An 18,776-nucleotide genomic window follows, 5' to 3' on the forward strand; every position below is an offset into this window, starting at 1 on the left:
ATATATAATATAGATAATCTTTATTTTATTTATATATAATTATATTAATTTATTTAATAAGTGTTATTATAATTTATTTATTTGAAATAAAACATTCTTTTTGTAAATTATTATAATGATAAATAAAAGTAAAATAAAAAAACTTTATATTTCATTAATTTTATATTTTTATTTATTTTAAAAATAATTTCATATGAAATTAATGTTTTTATTTAAATAATATATATATAATAAATTTAAAATAAAACAGCATATGTTTATATCTAATTATAAAAAAATATTCTACAAAATTAAATGATTATAAAAACAAATCATAAAAAAAATTATTTTTTTAATTAATATAAATATTTTTTTTTAGAAAAATCTCTTTATTTAACTAATATTTTTTAATCTTAATTAAATTATAATTACATTACAAATAACTAAAACAATATTTTAACTTAAAAATAATATTACAAATAAATTATTATAAAGTATTTATTTTATATAATATTTTAATAAATAAAATCATTTATTTTTATTTTTATAATTATTAAAAAAATACTTTTATTTTTTTGTGTATAAATTTAATATTTGAGTTGTATTTAATTATACAAATTAATTTTTTACAAAATAAAATTACTAAAAAAATCATTCATTAATAAGTAATATAAAAAATAAAATTAAAGATAAATTATATTATTAATAAAAATATTACTATACTGTATTAAAAATAAAAGAATATTAAAGAATGTGAAAAAAATATGAATTAAATGAAATTTGTTGAATTAAAATTGTTAAATAATAAAATTCATATTTTTATTTAAAATAATATATATAATAAATTAAAAAAATATAACATTTTATTTTTATATTTAATTATACAAAATACAATTATTACACACAAAAATTATAAAAAATATTATTTTTTTGCAATATAAATATAATAAATAAAATAATTTATTTTTTATATTACAAATAAATTATTAGAAAATATTTAATATTTTTATATATAATATTCATTTTAAAACAAATTAATTACCTTTCATTTCTTATCTTATTAATTAGTCTAATTGTAGAGAATCTAATACATTATACATTAACTTTTTTTATTATTTATTTTTAAAATTTATATTAATATTAAATTAATTTCAATAATTAAATTAGAAAAAATAAATTAGGTTAAATGAAAAAAATTATAATATATTATACTAATATTATTTTTATATAAATAATATATATAATAAATTAAATATTAAATATTTTATCTTTATATATAATTATAAAACATACAAAATAAAATAATTCTAATAAAAAATCATTAAAAATATTTATTTTGTTTTTAATTAATATAAATATAATATATAAAATATTATTTTTTTAATCTTAATTAAATTACAAATAACTAATAAAAAATAAATATTTTGACTTTAAAATAATATTACAAATGAATTATTAGAAAATGTTTAAATTTCTTATATAATATTTTATTAAATAAAATATTTTTTATTTCATTTTATAATTATTTAAAAAAATTAAATACTTTGTTTTCTCTAATTAATATAAATAATGAAATTATTTATTTTTCAAACAAAATTTTTTAATATCACTATTCATATATATATATATATTAATTTGAATTAAATAATAATATCAAAATAAAAAATAAATATTTTATTTACTTTTGAAAATAATATTATTATAAATGAAATTAAGTATTATAAAACTTTAAATTTGTTTTATTATAATATTTAATAAATAAAATATTTTTTTATTTCTTTTTATAATTATTTTAAAAAATAATTATTTAATTTTTGTTTTTTACATTATAATTGAAAAAAAAATTAATTAAGTAAAAAGAACTAATTTTTATATTTAGTTTTTTATTTTCTATATATACATATATTTATTAAATATAATATATATTTTTAAAAAATATATTTTTATATATTTTTATTTTTTTTATTCATTTTTTATATTATTACCTATTTTACAAATATATTAATTGATTGATTATTAATACCAAAAATATATATATTTAAAAATTAATAGATGCGAGAAAAGAAAAGGGAAATTATTAAGTTGGATTAAAAAAATTAATATTTAAATTTTTATTCTTTTATATATATATTATATATACTCTCTTCTATTAATATTTAAATTCAATTTATTATTTATAAAATCTATACTATAAAATATAATTTACTTAAAATTTAAAAATATTGATACATTAATTATTAAATTTATTTTATTAGTAATTTATATTATTATTAGATATAATTATAAATTTAAATAATTTATACAACTGAAAAACTAATAGAGATCAACATTCATAAATGGTTAATATATATAATTAATAAATGTTTAAAAATATGGGATGGGTTGTGAACAAACTAATAATATTAAATTTGTTAATATATATATATATATATATATATATATATATATATATATATATATATATAATTAAAAAAATTCAAAACATTATTAAATATAAATTAATATTCCAATAATATATTAAAAATATATTTTTTAAGTAAATTATATATATATATATATATATTTTGATTAAACCCATCCATTTCAGCTACGGAGTTAGGTTTCCAAAAAAAGAATAATGAAGTAAAATTTATGAAAAAATTTATAAATTATGAAAGATACGAAATAATGGCAAATATTTTTTATCACTAAATATTATATATGTTCTAATTACCAATTCCTAGATACAAATTATAAAATCTAGCCACCTAATAATACTTTTTATTATCTATTATATCATAGACTATTTTCCCTCATATTTTAAGGTGAGTAGTTTTAAAGACTACAAGAGAAAGATTTATTTGTGATAAATATATATATATATATTTTTTTTAAATATTCATTATAAATAATAATAATGATTTAAGTAAACGATAAAACATGACATAAGAAAATAAAAAATAAATAAAATACAATCACTTTATTTTATAGAGCTTGTAGTTTAAAAAAAAAACAATTAATTCTTTTAATCGGTTTTACCAATTTTTTGAATATGACAAATATTTAATTAATTTGGAGTTTTGGGACAAATATTTTGTCACTAAATTCATTATTAAGAAATTTTAGTTGGTATATTAGCTGCATAATTTGTTTAGTTTAAAAGTTTAGACTTGCAAAATCTTAATTATGGCTAAAGTCAATGAATTTGAACATGACAATTTATATATATTAAAATGCTGCAATTCTCATCATTAAAATAAGAACCACACAAAATTAATGTATCAACTATTTTGTTGGCGTTTATCATTTTATAATCAGTAGTTGAATTCTTAAAGTCATATCTATTTGTAAGATGGAGAATAATTTATTCTTAATTTCTCCGTAAGTCTCAATAATTTATTTTTTTGTTATAATATTGGTTGAAAGACTTAATTAGTTAATTAAGCTTTCAACTAACCATACTTTGTCTTTAGTCAGTTTAAGAGCTTGTTTGATCCGAGGTTTCCCAATTATACGAATAAGTAATCCTCCTATTTAATCTTACATAAATAAACTAAAATCAGTTCATTGGATTCCTTTACGAAATTATGAAGACTAATGACCCTTAAGAAGTGATTGTCACACTCATTTTTTTTTACTTAAGACATGTATAAATTTGATTTTCACTAAAAATAAAAATAAAAATATTCTCATCTAAAAGGAATCGTGACTGTGAATTGTGAAGGGGTTAAAGAATAAATTCGAATAGAAAAAACAAACATACAAGTAAACTACATCCTTAAAATATTAGTTCTTACAATTAAAGTATATTTTACTCGAATAATGCTTCAATATGATTTGGTATTTAATTAATTTCATATATAGTTTGTTAAAAATGGTGGTTGAGAAGGAGTGGGAAATGATTTCAATATATATTTTCATAAGAAATGACTTTAAATAAGTTTAAACATTAAGTCAAGATTTATCTTAAAGACATTGTGAATGTCCCTATTTCACATTGTTTAATGGAAGCTAAAACAATGCTTATAAATAGGGATTTCAAGTACCCTTTCAATCTCACACAATTCCTTCATATTCATACTTTTCGGATTTCTTTTCTTGTAACTACTAGAATGGCGTCTTCTTCGCACCTCAACCAAATCGACAACATAATGTCGAAATGCCACGGAAAGGTAGAACACGATTTTTTAACGAGGGAAGGCAAAATGATTGAATTTTTCTTGTGCAACGGATGTGGAGGCGAGGGAAGAGGAACTAGACACAAATGCAATCGTTGCGAATTCAGACTCGACGAAATGTGTTACGAGACAAGAATGGCCATGACATGTCACGTGACGAAAGGCGAACATAGATTCGCTCGAGGAGAGGATGACCTCACGCCCTTTTGGTGCGACGGGTGCAAAGAAATGGGCACGGGCGTGAGATTCGCGTGCACTTCTTGTAAGAAGTACGCCCTACACCAAAAGTGTCACAACCCGCCTCCTAGCATGACTCACGAATGGGTCCCGGGCCGCACTTTTAACTTCGTTCGCCGCCATCCCGAGTCAAATCACTCCAAACGCGTTTGCTCTCCTTGTGGAAAGGTGGTGAACGGGTTTGTCTACGAGAGCAAAGATTTGAAAAGGGGGACTAGTAAGTATTTACATCCGTTGTGTAGCGACACAAAGGCCAAAGTGTTAGTCCAGGACACTTACTTCCAGCTTTGCGATTCTACGGTTTCTGATTGCTTGTGGTGCAAGAAAAGGAAAGGGCGGTCGGAAGGATGGGCGTATGTTTCCAAGTGCGGGAATTTGAACTATCATTTGGATTGCTTGACGGGAATGGTGGCTCGAGCTTGGATGGCTGGACATTTGGATAAGAAGTTGATGAGATCATTGAATGACAAGGAACTTGATGCATTGGCTGAGAAAATGGAGAAGAAAAACCACTTGCCTTGGAAGAAAGTGTTGTTTCCATTCTTGAGTTCTTCACTTGGAGTTATGTTAGGAAACCCTCATGCATTCAGGAGTCTGGCAGATCCAATCTTTGATCAATCTACGTGGGTCTAAATTCTGTTCATTTATTTCTATTTTGCTTTGCTTGTTAATTTCTTATGCTCAAATAAAGATTAATTAATTTCCATGTATGGAAATTAATTAAACTCTGCTGGTTAATTTCTATGGGTGTTTGTATTTGTCTGGATCTTCGGAAATTCTCCTTACTTATTTTGTTTGTTTTGCACCACAAATTAAGTTGAAATATGCATTGATTATGTTCAAGGTTTTCTAATTCCCAGAAGAGTAGAATATCAATTAGTTTTAATGTTCAAATCAATTAAATCTCTGTGAAAATAATTTGATTAAAGACATCAAATATCATTCTAAAATCTTAAAACATTGGTGAATCGGGGGAATATAACCCTTTTCACACAAACGTTCTCGTCTCCAAAGTCTTTTGATGCATTTGAACTTGTTTCGTCAACTGATTTTCGAAGTTTTCAGATCAAACAATTTGACCAAAGTTTTCAGAATAGTGGGTTAAAACATCTATAAATAAGTTCTAAAAACACTAAAACTTGAAATAAGGACAGTGGGAACCTACACCAAATTTGTTAATTGATTTGATGAAAGTACTTAATAAAAAAAATCTTGCACCTCCTCTCAAATTGAGTTTTTCATGTTTTTATAAAAGTTTATATGAAATATTTTCATTTTTTTTTTTCAAATTAATAGGCAAAAATATTTTATCTTTGGATATTTTTGGATATTTATTTAATTATTTTAGACAATAAATTACATATAATTTATGTCTAAAATTATAATTAAATTATTTCAACTTCTTTTTAGGTTTAATTTGGATAAAATAAATACAACATTTTAATTCAAATTAAATTATTTCTAGTTTTTTAATTACTTTTTTTAATTAGGGTTTAATTATTATAATAATTAATCCTAATTTAATTTTGACCACTCCTTCTATATTATTTTTAAAAAAAATTAAAATATTTTTTAAAATTATAAATATTATTATAAATTAGATTAATTTTTAATGTTTATATATATATTTAATAAAATAAATAAATATAAAAATCATTAATTAGTTTTTTTTACTTAATTATTTTTTTTTTCAAGTCTAAGCTTATATAAAGTTTATTTCACAATTATATAAAAAAAATACTATTGATTTAATGATTAAGGTTGAATTAAACATTTAAAATAATAATATAAAGAAGTAAAAATTACATATTTTAAAGATTTTGAGTAAAATTCTAAATGACTAAATTAATTAAAAAAATACTCTTTTAACTTATATAAAAAAAGATTTATCATAACAACAATCATTATAAATATTTATTTTATTTAAGAGATAAAAAAAACATAAATATAACATAAAAACAAAAATTAAATATTTAATTTTTAAAATAATTATAAAAAGAAATAACAAATATTTATTTATTAAAATATTATAATAAAAAAAATTAAAGTTTCATAATACTTTATTTGTAATATTATTATTTTAAAAAATAAATAAAAATATTTTTTTATGATATTTTATTTTAATTAAAATTAATATATAGTGATATTAAAAAACTTTGTTTGAAAAATAAATAATTTATTATTTATATTAATTAAAAAAATATTTTAATATTTTGTAATAATCTTATTTTGTAAAAATTTAGTTTATATAAACTTGTATAATTGAGATATAAAAAAATTATTTTATTTTTTTAAATAATTATAAAAAAAATAAAAATTATTTTATTTACTAAAACATTATATAAAAATTGAAAAAATTTCAAATAATTCATTTGTAATATTATTTTAAGGTTAAAATATTTATTCTTTTCTTAATTATTTGTAATTTAATTAAAATTTAAAAAATAATTGTTAAATAAAAAAATATAATATTTTTTTTGTATTAAGGAAACAATTTATTTTATTTATATTAATTTTAAAAAATTAAATATTTTTAATGATTTGTTATTGTGATTATTTTATTTTGTACGTACCATACTAATTTTATAATTATGTATAAAGATAAATATTTAATATTTAATTTATTATATATATTATTTATATAAAAATATTAGTTTTTATTTGTATAATATATTATAATTTTTTTAATTAACATTATTTATTTTTTCTAAAATTAATTTAATATCAATATATTTTAAAAATAAATAATAATAATTTTTTTTCTATTAAATTCAACGGTTAAATTAGATGAGACCAGATAATATATAGGAATTATATTTCTTTTTTGTTAATATAAAAAATAAATTATTTTATTTATTATATTTATATAACAAATAAAAGTATAATTTTTTTTTGTGTAATAATTGAATTTTGTATAATGAAATATAAAAATAAAATGTTATATTTTTTATTTATTATATATATATTATTTTAAATAAAAATATTAATTTTTATTCTTTAACAATTTTAATTCAATAAATTTCATTTAATAATGAATTATTTTTTTAGTAAATTTATTTTGTAAAAATTAATTTGTATAATTAAATATAAACCAAATATTAAACTTATATACAAAAAAAATATATATAAAGTATTTTTTTTAATAATTATAAAAATAAATTATTTTATTTATTAAAACATTATATAAAAACATATTTGTTAAATAAAGAGATTTTTTCTATAAAAAATATTTATTATATTTATATTAATTAAAAACAAAAATAAATAATTTTATGATTTGTTTTTGTATAATTATTTTTTATAATTAGATATAAAGATAAACTATTTTATTTTAAATTTATTATAAATATATATTATTTAAATAAAAACATAAAATTTTTATTAGTATAATATATTGTAAATTCTTTAATTTAACCTAATTTCTTCTTTTCTAAATTTTTAAAATTAATTGAATATAAAGTTATTTTTAAAATAAATAAAAATAGAAAGATAATGAAATATAATATTTATTTATTTTATTTTTATTTATCATTATTTTAATTTACAAAATTCGTTCTATTTAAAATAAATAAATTATGATTACACCTATTAAATAAATTAATTTTATCTTATAAATCTAATATCAATTTATATAAAAAGATTGATTATATAATAATGTATAAATAAAATAAAGATTATATATATTATGTATAATATTCTTATTAATTATTCATGTTTTTTGTATTATAATTTTATTTAATTGAGATTAAAAATTATGTTTTTTTGTATTATAATTTTATTTAATTGAGATTAAAAATTATGTATAAAAACATTTTTTTTAAGATAATAATTTATTTTGTATATTTATATTAATTAAAAAAATGAAAATATTTTTAATAACTTTTGTGTAATTATTTTTAATTTCTATAAGAAAATATAAACTTATATAAAAAACAAAAATAAAATATATTTTTTAAATAGTTATAAACAGAAATATAAATTATTATATTTATTAAAATATTATAGTAAATGTTTTCTAATAATTTATTTGTAAATCATGTTTTTTAATGAAGATTAAAATATTGAATATTTGGTAATATAATTTAATCAAAATTAGAAAAATATGAATTAGAGTTTTTTTGGTTAATATAAAGAAAAAGAATTTATATTATTTATTATATATATTTGAATTAAACAAAAGAAATAAATAAATATTTTTTTAATAACTTTTGTTTAATAATTGTATTTTGTATAATTAAATATAAAAACAAATTCATAAAATATATATATTACTAATATATAACCAAACATTAATTGACTTAGATTATACGTATGTACGTATTTATTTATTTCAAAAGAAGTGGATAAGTTAGAATAGATTCCCATAATAGTATGTACGTATTTATTTATTTCACATAAATTTCTCATTCACATTTATATAACCAAACATTAATTGACTTAGATTATAATAGTTGTATCATGTATTATTTATTTCACATAAACTAGTCTCTTCATCATATATATTACTAAGTAACAAAACAATATATATATTTTTTATTTGTTTTGAATCTTATAATATAAAGTTAGTACCACCTTATAATTATAATAGTTTCATTTTATTTAAATCGTTTTAATGAAAATTAAACTAATAACAAAATAATATTTAAATAAGATTTGGTAACCTTTAATTTTTATGACTTTGTAAAGAAGATAATTGAATATTTTGCTTAAGATAAATGAAATTAGAGATTTACCTCAAAATTATTCTTAGGTATTTTTTTGGGGGAAAGTTTAGTCTCGATTAATTATTTATTTTCATCTCTTATTTAAATTGTATTAAGAAATTTTCACAGTATTGATAATTAAATATTTGGATAAATTGTTGTTGAGAAGGAGTGGCAATATTTTATAGATATAAATTGTTGTTGAGAAGGAGTGGCAATATTTTATAGATTGAAAATATATAAATTTAATCAGTATCTTATTATTTCTTCTTGCATGTGACTAATTAATTAATTTATGAGATGTACAGGTTTCTAGCATGTTCTCAAGTCATTATTTTATAAATCTATTTTAAATTTTAAATTTCAAATTTCAAATAAGATATATAAATAGTTAAACACCACCACTTCAATCTCACAAGTTGCATTATTAATTCTCACTAAATATTTGGGACAATACATACAAGAGTACTCTCAATTTCCTTGACGATGTAATTAGCACACAACAATTACAATATAGCATTTAAATCAATCTCATTAATTACATGCATGTTTGGTTTAATGTTTTTGTCTTCTTGATTTTCTTTTTAAAGTAGAAATGAACGTGGACAGATTTCTAGCAAGATGTCCCATAGAGGGAGAACACAAGTTCGTGGTGAGAGATTGTCCGGCAAGTGAGCACTTTTGGTGCGACTTATGTGGCCTAGATGGAAGCGGGAAGAGACACAAATGCAAGCATTGCAATTATAAGCTCCACGACGATTGTTACAATGCAAGGAAAGAGATGAAATGCCCCTCGAGACCTGGAGGTGGTCATAAGTACTTGACCAGAGATGCCTCTACTCCCTTTTGGTGCGACGGGTGTAGAGAAATCGGGGTTGGAATCAGATTCAAATGTGAGTCTTGTTATTATAGGCTCCATGAGATGTGTTTTTACCTCCAATGGAAGTGCAAGTCTTTTGCCAATCCGCCAACCACCACAAACGCAAATTTCCCCGGAAAAGTGTTCCAATTCATTCCCCAACATCCGGGTAACAGCCCGGGTCAAGTGTGCTCTCCGTGTGGAAGGGATGTATGAGGGTTTATGTTCAAGGCCACTGATGCACATGGAAAAAGTGTTTGTCTTCATCCTCTTTGTAGTGATGTCGAAAAAGAGTGGAATCAAGTTGGCATGAAGTTCATCATCCACGAAAACTCAAAAGCCAAATGTTTGTGTTGCAGGAAAGGGAACGCCCCAGGATGGGCTTATGTATCGAGTGATAGAAAATACAGCCTTCATGTGGATTGCGTGATGGAACTGATTGTTCGCAGTTGGAAAGAAGGTCGGTTGGATGAGGCGAAGATGGAAAAGTTGGAGAATGTGAATCTCGCGGAGCTGGCCGAGCAACTGGAGAAGAAAACTGGTTTTCCTTGGAAGAAAGTGGGGATCCCTTTGCTCAAGTTCGTGGCAGAAATGGTATTAGGAAACCCTAAAACAATTGGAGGTTTGCTCTTTGCGCTCTTAGTCTGATGATCAGTTGGCTCTATTCTTATTAATGATTTCGTTTAGTGGTCATTGCAATTGGGATCGATCCTATTGGTGTATGTGTGGAATAAGGTGGTAAGTTTCATTTATTCTTTCATGTGTATTAGTTTCCTTTGGTTTCAAATACTTTTAATATCAATCTTAAGCACCTTTCAATGTCTATATGTTTTATTGTACTTTTATAGAATATTATGAGAAATACTGTAGACAAATTAAAAATGAATACAATGATCATGTTTCCTCATATTCCACCCAATTCGGTCTATTTACAATAAATAAATAAATAAAGAAATAAATATATATATATATATATATATATATATATATATATATATATATATATATATATATATATATATATATATATATATATATATATATATATATATATATATATATATATATATATATATACCAAAATAACAATTTACACGTTTTATTGGGAACCAATCGTAATTTGGGATCTCTTCTTTTAAACGTCACAATTTGGGACTCCTTAATATTGGGGTCAATTGTAATTTGAGACTTCTCCTAGTTGGACTCTCCTACCTTCCACCTCACGACGTTTGACTATCTTGACTATTCTCATCTTCACATCACGATGAAATGAAGTTGAGTCGGGTTTAGAGCGTTTAGAATTATGTGTCACTATTAATTTTTTAATTATAAAAGTCACGTAATACATTTTTTTTACGAACGTTATGTCTGTTAGGGCAAAATCCCATTTCTATAGACGTGACAATGTGGAGCTCCAAATTATAAGATTTAAAAGAAAATATCTCAAATGGTTATTATCTTAATAAAGAGCCTAATTTGTTATTTCTTTATATAGGCTGTAATTATTTTTTAATAAGTACCAAAATGATATGTTTCATTGCTTAAGGGATTCATAAAAAAATATGAATCCTATGGATAACATATCCTCAAATAATATCTTAATTATTTCAAAAATAAATCAACTAACTTTTTCACTGTTATAATCTCATAGTATTAAGGTTCAAATTGTCAGAGGCCCAAATAATAGATTGGGGCTTTTTATTATGGACTAATTACAATTTGGGACCTTTTCTTTTTAACCTCACAATTTGAGACTTCTTGTTGGATGTCAATTGTAATTTGGGACCTCTTCTTTTGAATCTCACAATTTATAGCTCCTTATTAGTGTCAATTACAATTTGAGACCTCTTATTTTGAACCTCACAATTTAAGGCTTCACATTGTTAAGTTTGTACAAAATGGGGTTTTGTCCTAACCGACATAGACTTTCGTAAAAAAAAGTATTACGTGGTTACGTTAGTATTATTTAGAATTAAATGTCACTATTAATTTTTTTAATTATAAAAGTCACGTAATATATTTTTTACAGGCATTAATGTTCGTTAGGGCAAAACCCCATTTTATACAAACTTGACAATGTGGAACCTTAAATTGTGAGATTCGAAATAAGAGGTCCGAAATTGCAATTGGTCTCAATAAGGAGCCCCAAATTGTAAGGTTCAAAAGAAGAGATCCCAAATTACAATTGACTCCAATATTGAGCCTCAAATTGTGAAGTTTAAAAGAAGAGGTCACAAATATCAATTAATCCCAATAAGAAGCACTAATTTATTATTTCGACACTTTGTCAAATATATTCGTGTATGGAAAATATTTTATATGTCTTGACATTCTTATTCCAGATAAGTTTTTTAAGGTTCAGTTTTGTTTTAATACAGTCGACTTCCTACATGTACTTAAATCAAAATTTAAAATCTTTGATGACAGCATGGTTACATACTTCTAATATATATTTTACATTTTAATTTAATTTTATTATAAAAATATAATAAATAAGAAATATTAAAATATTTTAAAAATTAATAATAAGTTTTTTTTTCAAAATTTGAATAAAATTAATAATTTTAATTTATATATATATATATATTATTTATCATTATTAAATTTAATGATAATTTCAAATTAAATAATTTAACATTTATTCTATTTTTAAAATTTTAATACGGATTAATTTTTTTAATTTATTTATATTAGATGTTTGAATAATTATGAAAGTATTTATTAAATAAATTAAAATCAAATATGTTGAGAAAATTATTTTATTTTAATAAAATTAAAAAAAAAATAATATACATATATAATATTAATTATATATATAAATTTTATTTAATATTATAAAATTATTATAATAAAATTTTAAAAGCTATTATTTTAAAAAATATAACTTCTTAACTTCTCATCCTCACTAATTTATATATATATATATATATATATATATATATATATATATATATATATATATATATATATATATATATATATATATATATATATATATATATAGATATATATATATATATATATATGATATCCACAAAATATATAAAGAAAAATCATATATATTATGTTCTTAATTCTTTTTTCACTTAAATATATATACATATAATAATATTTGAAGAAATTATATATTTTATATCATCAATATATATAAATATATATATGAGAATATATATATATATATATATATATATATATATATTCTCTTCATTAATTTATTTTTATATTTATATATTTTTATTAATTTATATATATATATTTCACTTATTTTTAATATACAAAAAAAAAAGTTTATATATATATATATATATATATATAATAATTTTGCTTAAAATAGAGAAAAATATTATGTTTATAATTTATAATAATATTATTTTTAAATGTTATTTGCTCATTAGTTTATATATATATATATATATATATTGTGAAATTAAACGAGTCGAGTTGTTAATTTGTTAATTTGTGGGTTGACTCACTCACAAAACTTTAAAAATTTTAAGTGGTTAAATTTACAAAAATAAGATTAAAAATAATATATATAAGTCTTGAATTTGAAACATATAATACAAATACAACAATATAACTCACATGTGCTAATATAATATAATTTTATGCTTCAAAATCAATAAACAAAATTGATAAATTTACTAGGTTGTGTTTATATAATTTTAAACTTTTATTAATTTTTTATAAAAATATTTTTGTAATGTTAGATGATAATTTTTTTAAGACTTAAATGATGTTTTATATATTAGATAACGCTTCACTAGCTATATTTTAATTAATATTTTTGTATTGACAAAGATTAAATAAATTAAGATAATAATAGGGTGGTTATTATTAGGATTAACCAACATGTCAAAAATTTACATACAATATATATACTTAAAATTATAAATTGAATTCAACTAATCACGTATTTAATGGTTAAAGTGTTCGTACACTCAAGAATCTTTAATTGGTGAGACTTTATGAGTGAGAAGTTCAAATAATATTTTGTGTGAATTTGAGAGTAGGTGTTAAAAATATTTAAATGGTGTAGTGTAATGAAGATATTTGTGAGAATTTTTTTTATACTTAAAAATTAGTTTTTTTCTCTTAGAAAATGGTATACTAAATTATTTGTTACAACCAAAAAAGGACATTACAAAATAATTTTAGAAGGTAAAAGCATATTTAACTATCACACAAACAATTAATTGTGTTTTATAAATTAGATAAAACATAATTATATCTTTTTATTAATGTTTTTGTAGTGAAGAATGTTAAATATTCACATTTGTTTTGGATCTTTATATAAATGTAAATGAGTTTGGATAACATGATAGTCAATATCCTAATTAACTAGCAAGAAAAAATCATATATACAAAATTATAAATTAAATTCAACAACCACAAGTGGTATATTATTTCAAATGTTCATATTTCACGCTCATGGTAAGGGTTCGAATTTTAGGTGGTTCGAATTTGAATGAATATTGCAAAGTTTTAAATGAAAAGAATTGTGATATATGTGTATGCAAATTTCAAGGAATTACATAGGCACAGAAGAGATTTGAATTTGAGGGTGAATTTAAATGATATATAATTGTGGTATATATGAGTAGGAATTTGATAAAATTAATTATATGCACATAGATTAGAGGTTCCAATGACATATAATGCAAATTTGAGAGTAAGTGTTTAAATGAAAATATAGTGGTTTATATGGGTGCTAATTTGACAAATATAGAGTAGGGTTAGAATCAAAGTTGGTGCGAATTTGAGAGTGTGTTAAAAAATTTAAATGGAGTAGTGTGACGATGATATTTGTGAAAAAATATATTTCGAAAATTTTATTTTTTAATATAGATTTGACACGATATGTTATAAACAAAAAATTTTGTACTAGAAAATAAATAAATAAATTCTTAGGAAATTGTATAAATTATTTGTTGAAACCTAAGAACAATTCAAAATAATTTTAAAAGGTAAAAGTATTTCAAGGTGTGACACAAACTTACAAACAATAAATTTCAAACACACAATTAATTGTGTTTATTAATATATAACACACTATATTTTATCTTGAATTACTAAACTAAACTGTTTAAAATTATAATATATTTAACTAAATAACTTAATACTTTTAACAAATGGACTACTTTGTAGAGTGGGTTACTCTAACACGAGGGCTTGACGGGCTTATCCTCAACCTAATAAAATCAATTAAAGACATCATTGTTATAAAATCTTAAAACATCGGTGGTGAATCGAGGGAAATTATAACTTTTTTCCACACAACGATTTTCTGTCTCCACTTGTTTCGTCAACTTGTTTTTTTAAGTTCTTAAATCAAACGTTTGACCAAAGTTTTCAGAGTAATGGGTTAAAACATCTATAAATAAGTCCCACAAACATCAAAACTTGGAATAACATGCTAATGCTAGTAACCTAAACCAAATTAATTTGTTGATGGATTTGATGGAAGTACTTAGTAATTTTTTTTTTTCTTGCACCTCCTCTCAAAATTTTCAATAAATTTCTCAAATTTTCGAACCCTGCCTCGTTCTTTCTTGTTACTGAGTATCATGTGCAAATACCTATTTGAGAGAAGTTGTTCTTCCCTATGAATGTGATCAATCGATCCATTCATTTTTGTGTTCTCTAAAACATGTGGAAGACAATACGATCATATTCTTCCTCCTTTTCATTCTTCATGCATTGTGTTATCTCTCTTGCAAGGAGATCGGTTCTTTAATGGTAAGGGCAATCAACAATCAGCGTCTCAATCCGGCTCACAAGGTGTAACTATAATCTCGCCTCTAAGAGTTTCCATCAGTGAGTTATAAACTCTGGGAGTGATTCCATTTTGACAACCACACCTACAACACCCAAAGGCGTAGCCAAGTACAACTCTACTGGGCTGTAGCCCGGGTGTCCCTTATATAAACCTATCATATATAACTAGTGGGCGGAACCAGGATTTGAAACCTATCCGGGCTAATTTTTTAATCAAAAAAATCTATCCGGACTATTTTTATAATAATATCAAACAAACAAAATAAATTAAGTTTACTGTCTCTAGTGCCTTTTAGCGACGGGAAATAATCAATAACGACGGTAATTTACTGTCGTTATTGATAAATACATACAGGATGTTTAGGGCTACTCGGGCTATAGCTCGGGCCGGCTTGTACTTGGCTCCGCCCTTGACTAGTTGTAAATGTTTTAAATGTAACAATATAATCTTAATTCTTTATTGTTAAAAACATTTATAACTCGTTAAGATAATTCAAAGTGAAAAAAAGTCATTAAGGTATCAGGTTGCGTATTATCTTATCAAATTAAAAAAGAAATAATAATAATAATAATAATAATAATAATAATAATAAAAGACATTATAATTATTTTCAATAATACTGTTAGTTGAGAAAACCAGTAATAATGCTCAAGTATTTATATATATCTATCGGAAATGGATAATGAGTGGTGGTTAGAATATAGGGATCCAAAGTCTTTTGTCCTAAATTCCCACATTAAGTTTGACTTAGATTATAATAGTAGTATGTACGTATTTATTTATTTCACATAAATTAGTCTCATTCACATTTATATAACCAAACATTAGTTGACTTAGATTATAATAGTTGTATGTATTATTTATTTCACATAAATTAGTCTCATTCACATTTATATAACCAAACATTAATTGACTTAGATTATAATATATAGCTGTATGCATTATTTATTTCACATAAATTAGTCTCATTCATATTATTAAGTAACAAAACTATATATATATATATATATATATATATATATATATATATATATATATATATATATATATATGTTTGAATCTTATAAAGTTAATACTGCTTATAATTATTATGGTCTCACTTTCATTTCAAAAGTTTTTAATGAAAATTAAACAAATAACAAAATAATATTTAACTCAGATTTAGTAACTTTTCATTTTTATGAGTGTGTAAAGAAGATAATTTGCATATTTTGCTTAATTATGATAAATGAAATTAGAGATTTACCTCAAAAGTCTTCTTAGGTATTTTTGGGGGAAAGTATATAGTCTTGGTTTAATTACTTTCATATCTTATTAAAATTGTATTGAGACATTTCACAATATTGATAATTCAATATTTCAATAAATTGTTGTTGAGAAGGAGTGACAATATTTTATATATTGAAATTATATAAATTTCAAAAAACATATAAATTAGTTCTTCTTGCATATGACTAATTAATTAATTAATTTATGAGATGTACTGGTTTTTAGCATGTTATCAGGTCATTATTTTATAAATCTATGTTAAATTTTAATTTCCAAATAAAACTATATAAATGGTTAGTCTACCACCAATTCAATCACAAGTTACATTATTAACTCTCACTTGTTTGGGCAACATACTTGCAAGCCTCTCTATTTCCTTGACAAGGTAATTAGAAAACAACAATTGCAAACTTTCTTTTAGCATTTAAATCTCTTTACATGCATGTTTGGTTTAATGTTTTTGTCTTCTTGACTTTATTTTTGTTAGTAGAAATGACATCTTCCTCGATCAGTGCTAAGAACGTGGACAGGTTTCTAGCAAGATGCCCCATAAAGGGAGAACACGAGTTCTTGGTGAGAGATGGTGCGACAAGCGAGCACTTTTGGTGCGACTTATGTGGCCTAGATGGAAGCGGGAAGAGATACAAATGCAAGCATTGCAATTATAGGCTCCACGACAATTGCTACAATGCTAGGAAAGAGATGAAATGCCCCTCCACTAGAGGCGCTCATAAGTACTTGACCAGAGATTCCCCTACGCCCTTTTGGTGCGATGGGTGTAGAGAAATCGGGGTTGGAATTAGATTCAAATGTGAGTCTTGTTATTATAGGCTCCATGATAAGTGCTTCCACCTCCAAGAGAAGTGCAAGCCTTCTGCTCGTCCGCCAACCACCACAAACGCAAATTTCCCCGGAAAAGTGTTCCAATTCATTCCCCAACATCCAGGTAACTTCTCGGGTCAAGTATGCTCTCCGTGTGGAAGGGATGTATGTGGGTTCATCTTCAAGGCCACGGATGCACATGGAAAAAGTGTTTTTCTTCATCCTCTTTGTAGTGATGTCGAGAAAGAGTGGAATCAACTTGGCATGAAGTTCCTCATCCGTGAAAACTCAAAAGCCAAATGTTTGTGCTGCAAGAAAGCTGGGAACGCCCCGGGATGGGCTTATGTATCGAGTGATGAGAAATACAGCCTTCACGTGGATTGTGTGATGGAACTGATTGTTCGCAGTTGGAAAGAAGGTCGGTTGGATGAGGCGAAGATGAAAAAGTTGGAGAATGTGGATTTGGTGCACCTGGCCGAGCAATTGGAGAAGAAAACTGGTTTTCCTTGGAAGAAAGTGGGGATGCCTTTGCTCAAGTTCGTCGCAGGAATGATACTAGGAAATCCTGCAGCAATTGGAAAATTGCTCTTTGCGGTCTTAGTCTGATCATTTTGCTCTATGCTTATTTCTCTCCTAGTTGTTGAATAATGATTTCGTGGTCATCGCTATTGGGATCCTTTTGGTGTTTGTGTGGAATAAGACACTTGTTTCTATGTTTTCTTGCATTGTATTAATTTCCTCTATGTTATAATGTGGACGTGATTTCTAAGTAATTTTAATATCAATCTTAAGAACTTTTCAAGTTCTATGTTTTATTGTATAACAAATTAAAAATGAATACTTATTGATATGTTTTCTCTTATTTCATATAACATGCTTTATTATATTGTCAATAAAATGAAAAAAAAAAGTTATATATATATATATATATAGAGGTATGATAAACCCAACGAAGGGTTAGCGAAAGTAAG

The 18,776-nt window shown here is 22.7% G+C and overlaps 2 protein-coding genes across 2 annotated transcripts; both read left to right on the forward strand.

Annotated features, from left to right (window-relative positions):
- Positions 1-9,671: 9,671 nt before the first annotated feature.
- Positions 9,672-10,151, forward strand: LOC124929714. Its single transcript, XM_047470109.1, has one exon. It carries the CDS (start codon positions 9,672-9,674, stop codon positions 10,149-10,151), a length of 480 nt encoding a protein of 159 aa, XP_047326065.1.
- Positions 10,152-10,157: 6 nt separating this feature from the next.
- Positions 10,158-10,583, forward strand: LOC124929715. Its single transcript, XM_047470110.1, has one exon. The coding sequence runs from the start codon at positions 10,158-10,160 to the stop codon at positions 10,581-10,583; it is 426 nt and encodes a 141-aa protein (XP_047326066.1).
- The last annotated feature ends 8,193 nt before the right edge of the window (positions 10,584-18,776 follow it).

The sequence above is a fragment of the Impatiens glandulifera genome, chromosome 3 (genome assembly GCF_907164915.1).
Source record: "Impatiens glandulifera chromosome 3, dImpGla2.1, whole genome shotgun sequence".
Lineage (NCBI taxonomy): Eukaryota > Viridiplantae > Streptophyta > Magnoliopsida > Ericales > Balsaminaceae > Impatiens > Impatiens glandulifera.

What these genes read in the sequence shown, in the direction of transcription:
- LOC124929715 (XM_047470110.1), top strand. Translation starts at nt 10,158, where the DNA reads ATGTTCAAGGCCACTGATGCACATGGAAAAAGTGTTTGTCTTCATCCT.
- LOC124929714 (XM_047470109.1), top strand. Translation starts at nt 9,672, where the DNA reads ATGAACGTGGACAGATTTCTAGCAAGATGTCCCATAGAGGGAGAACAC.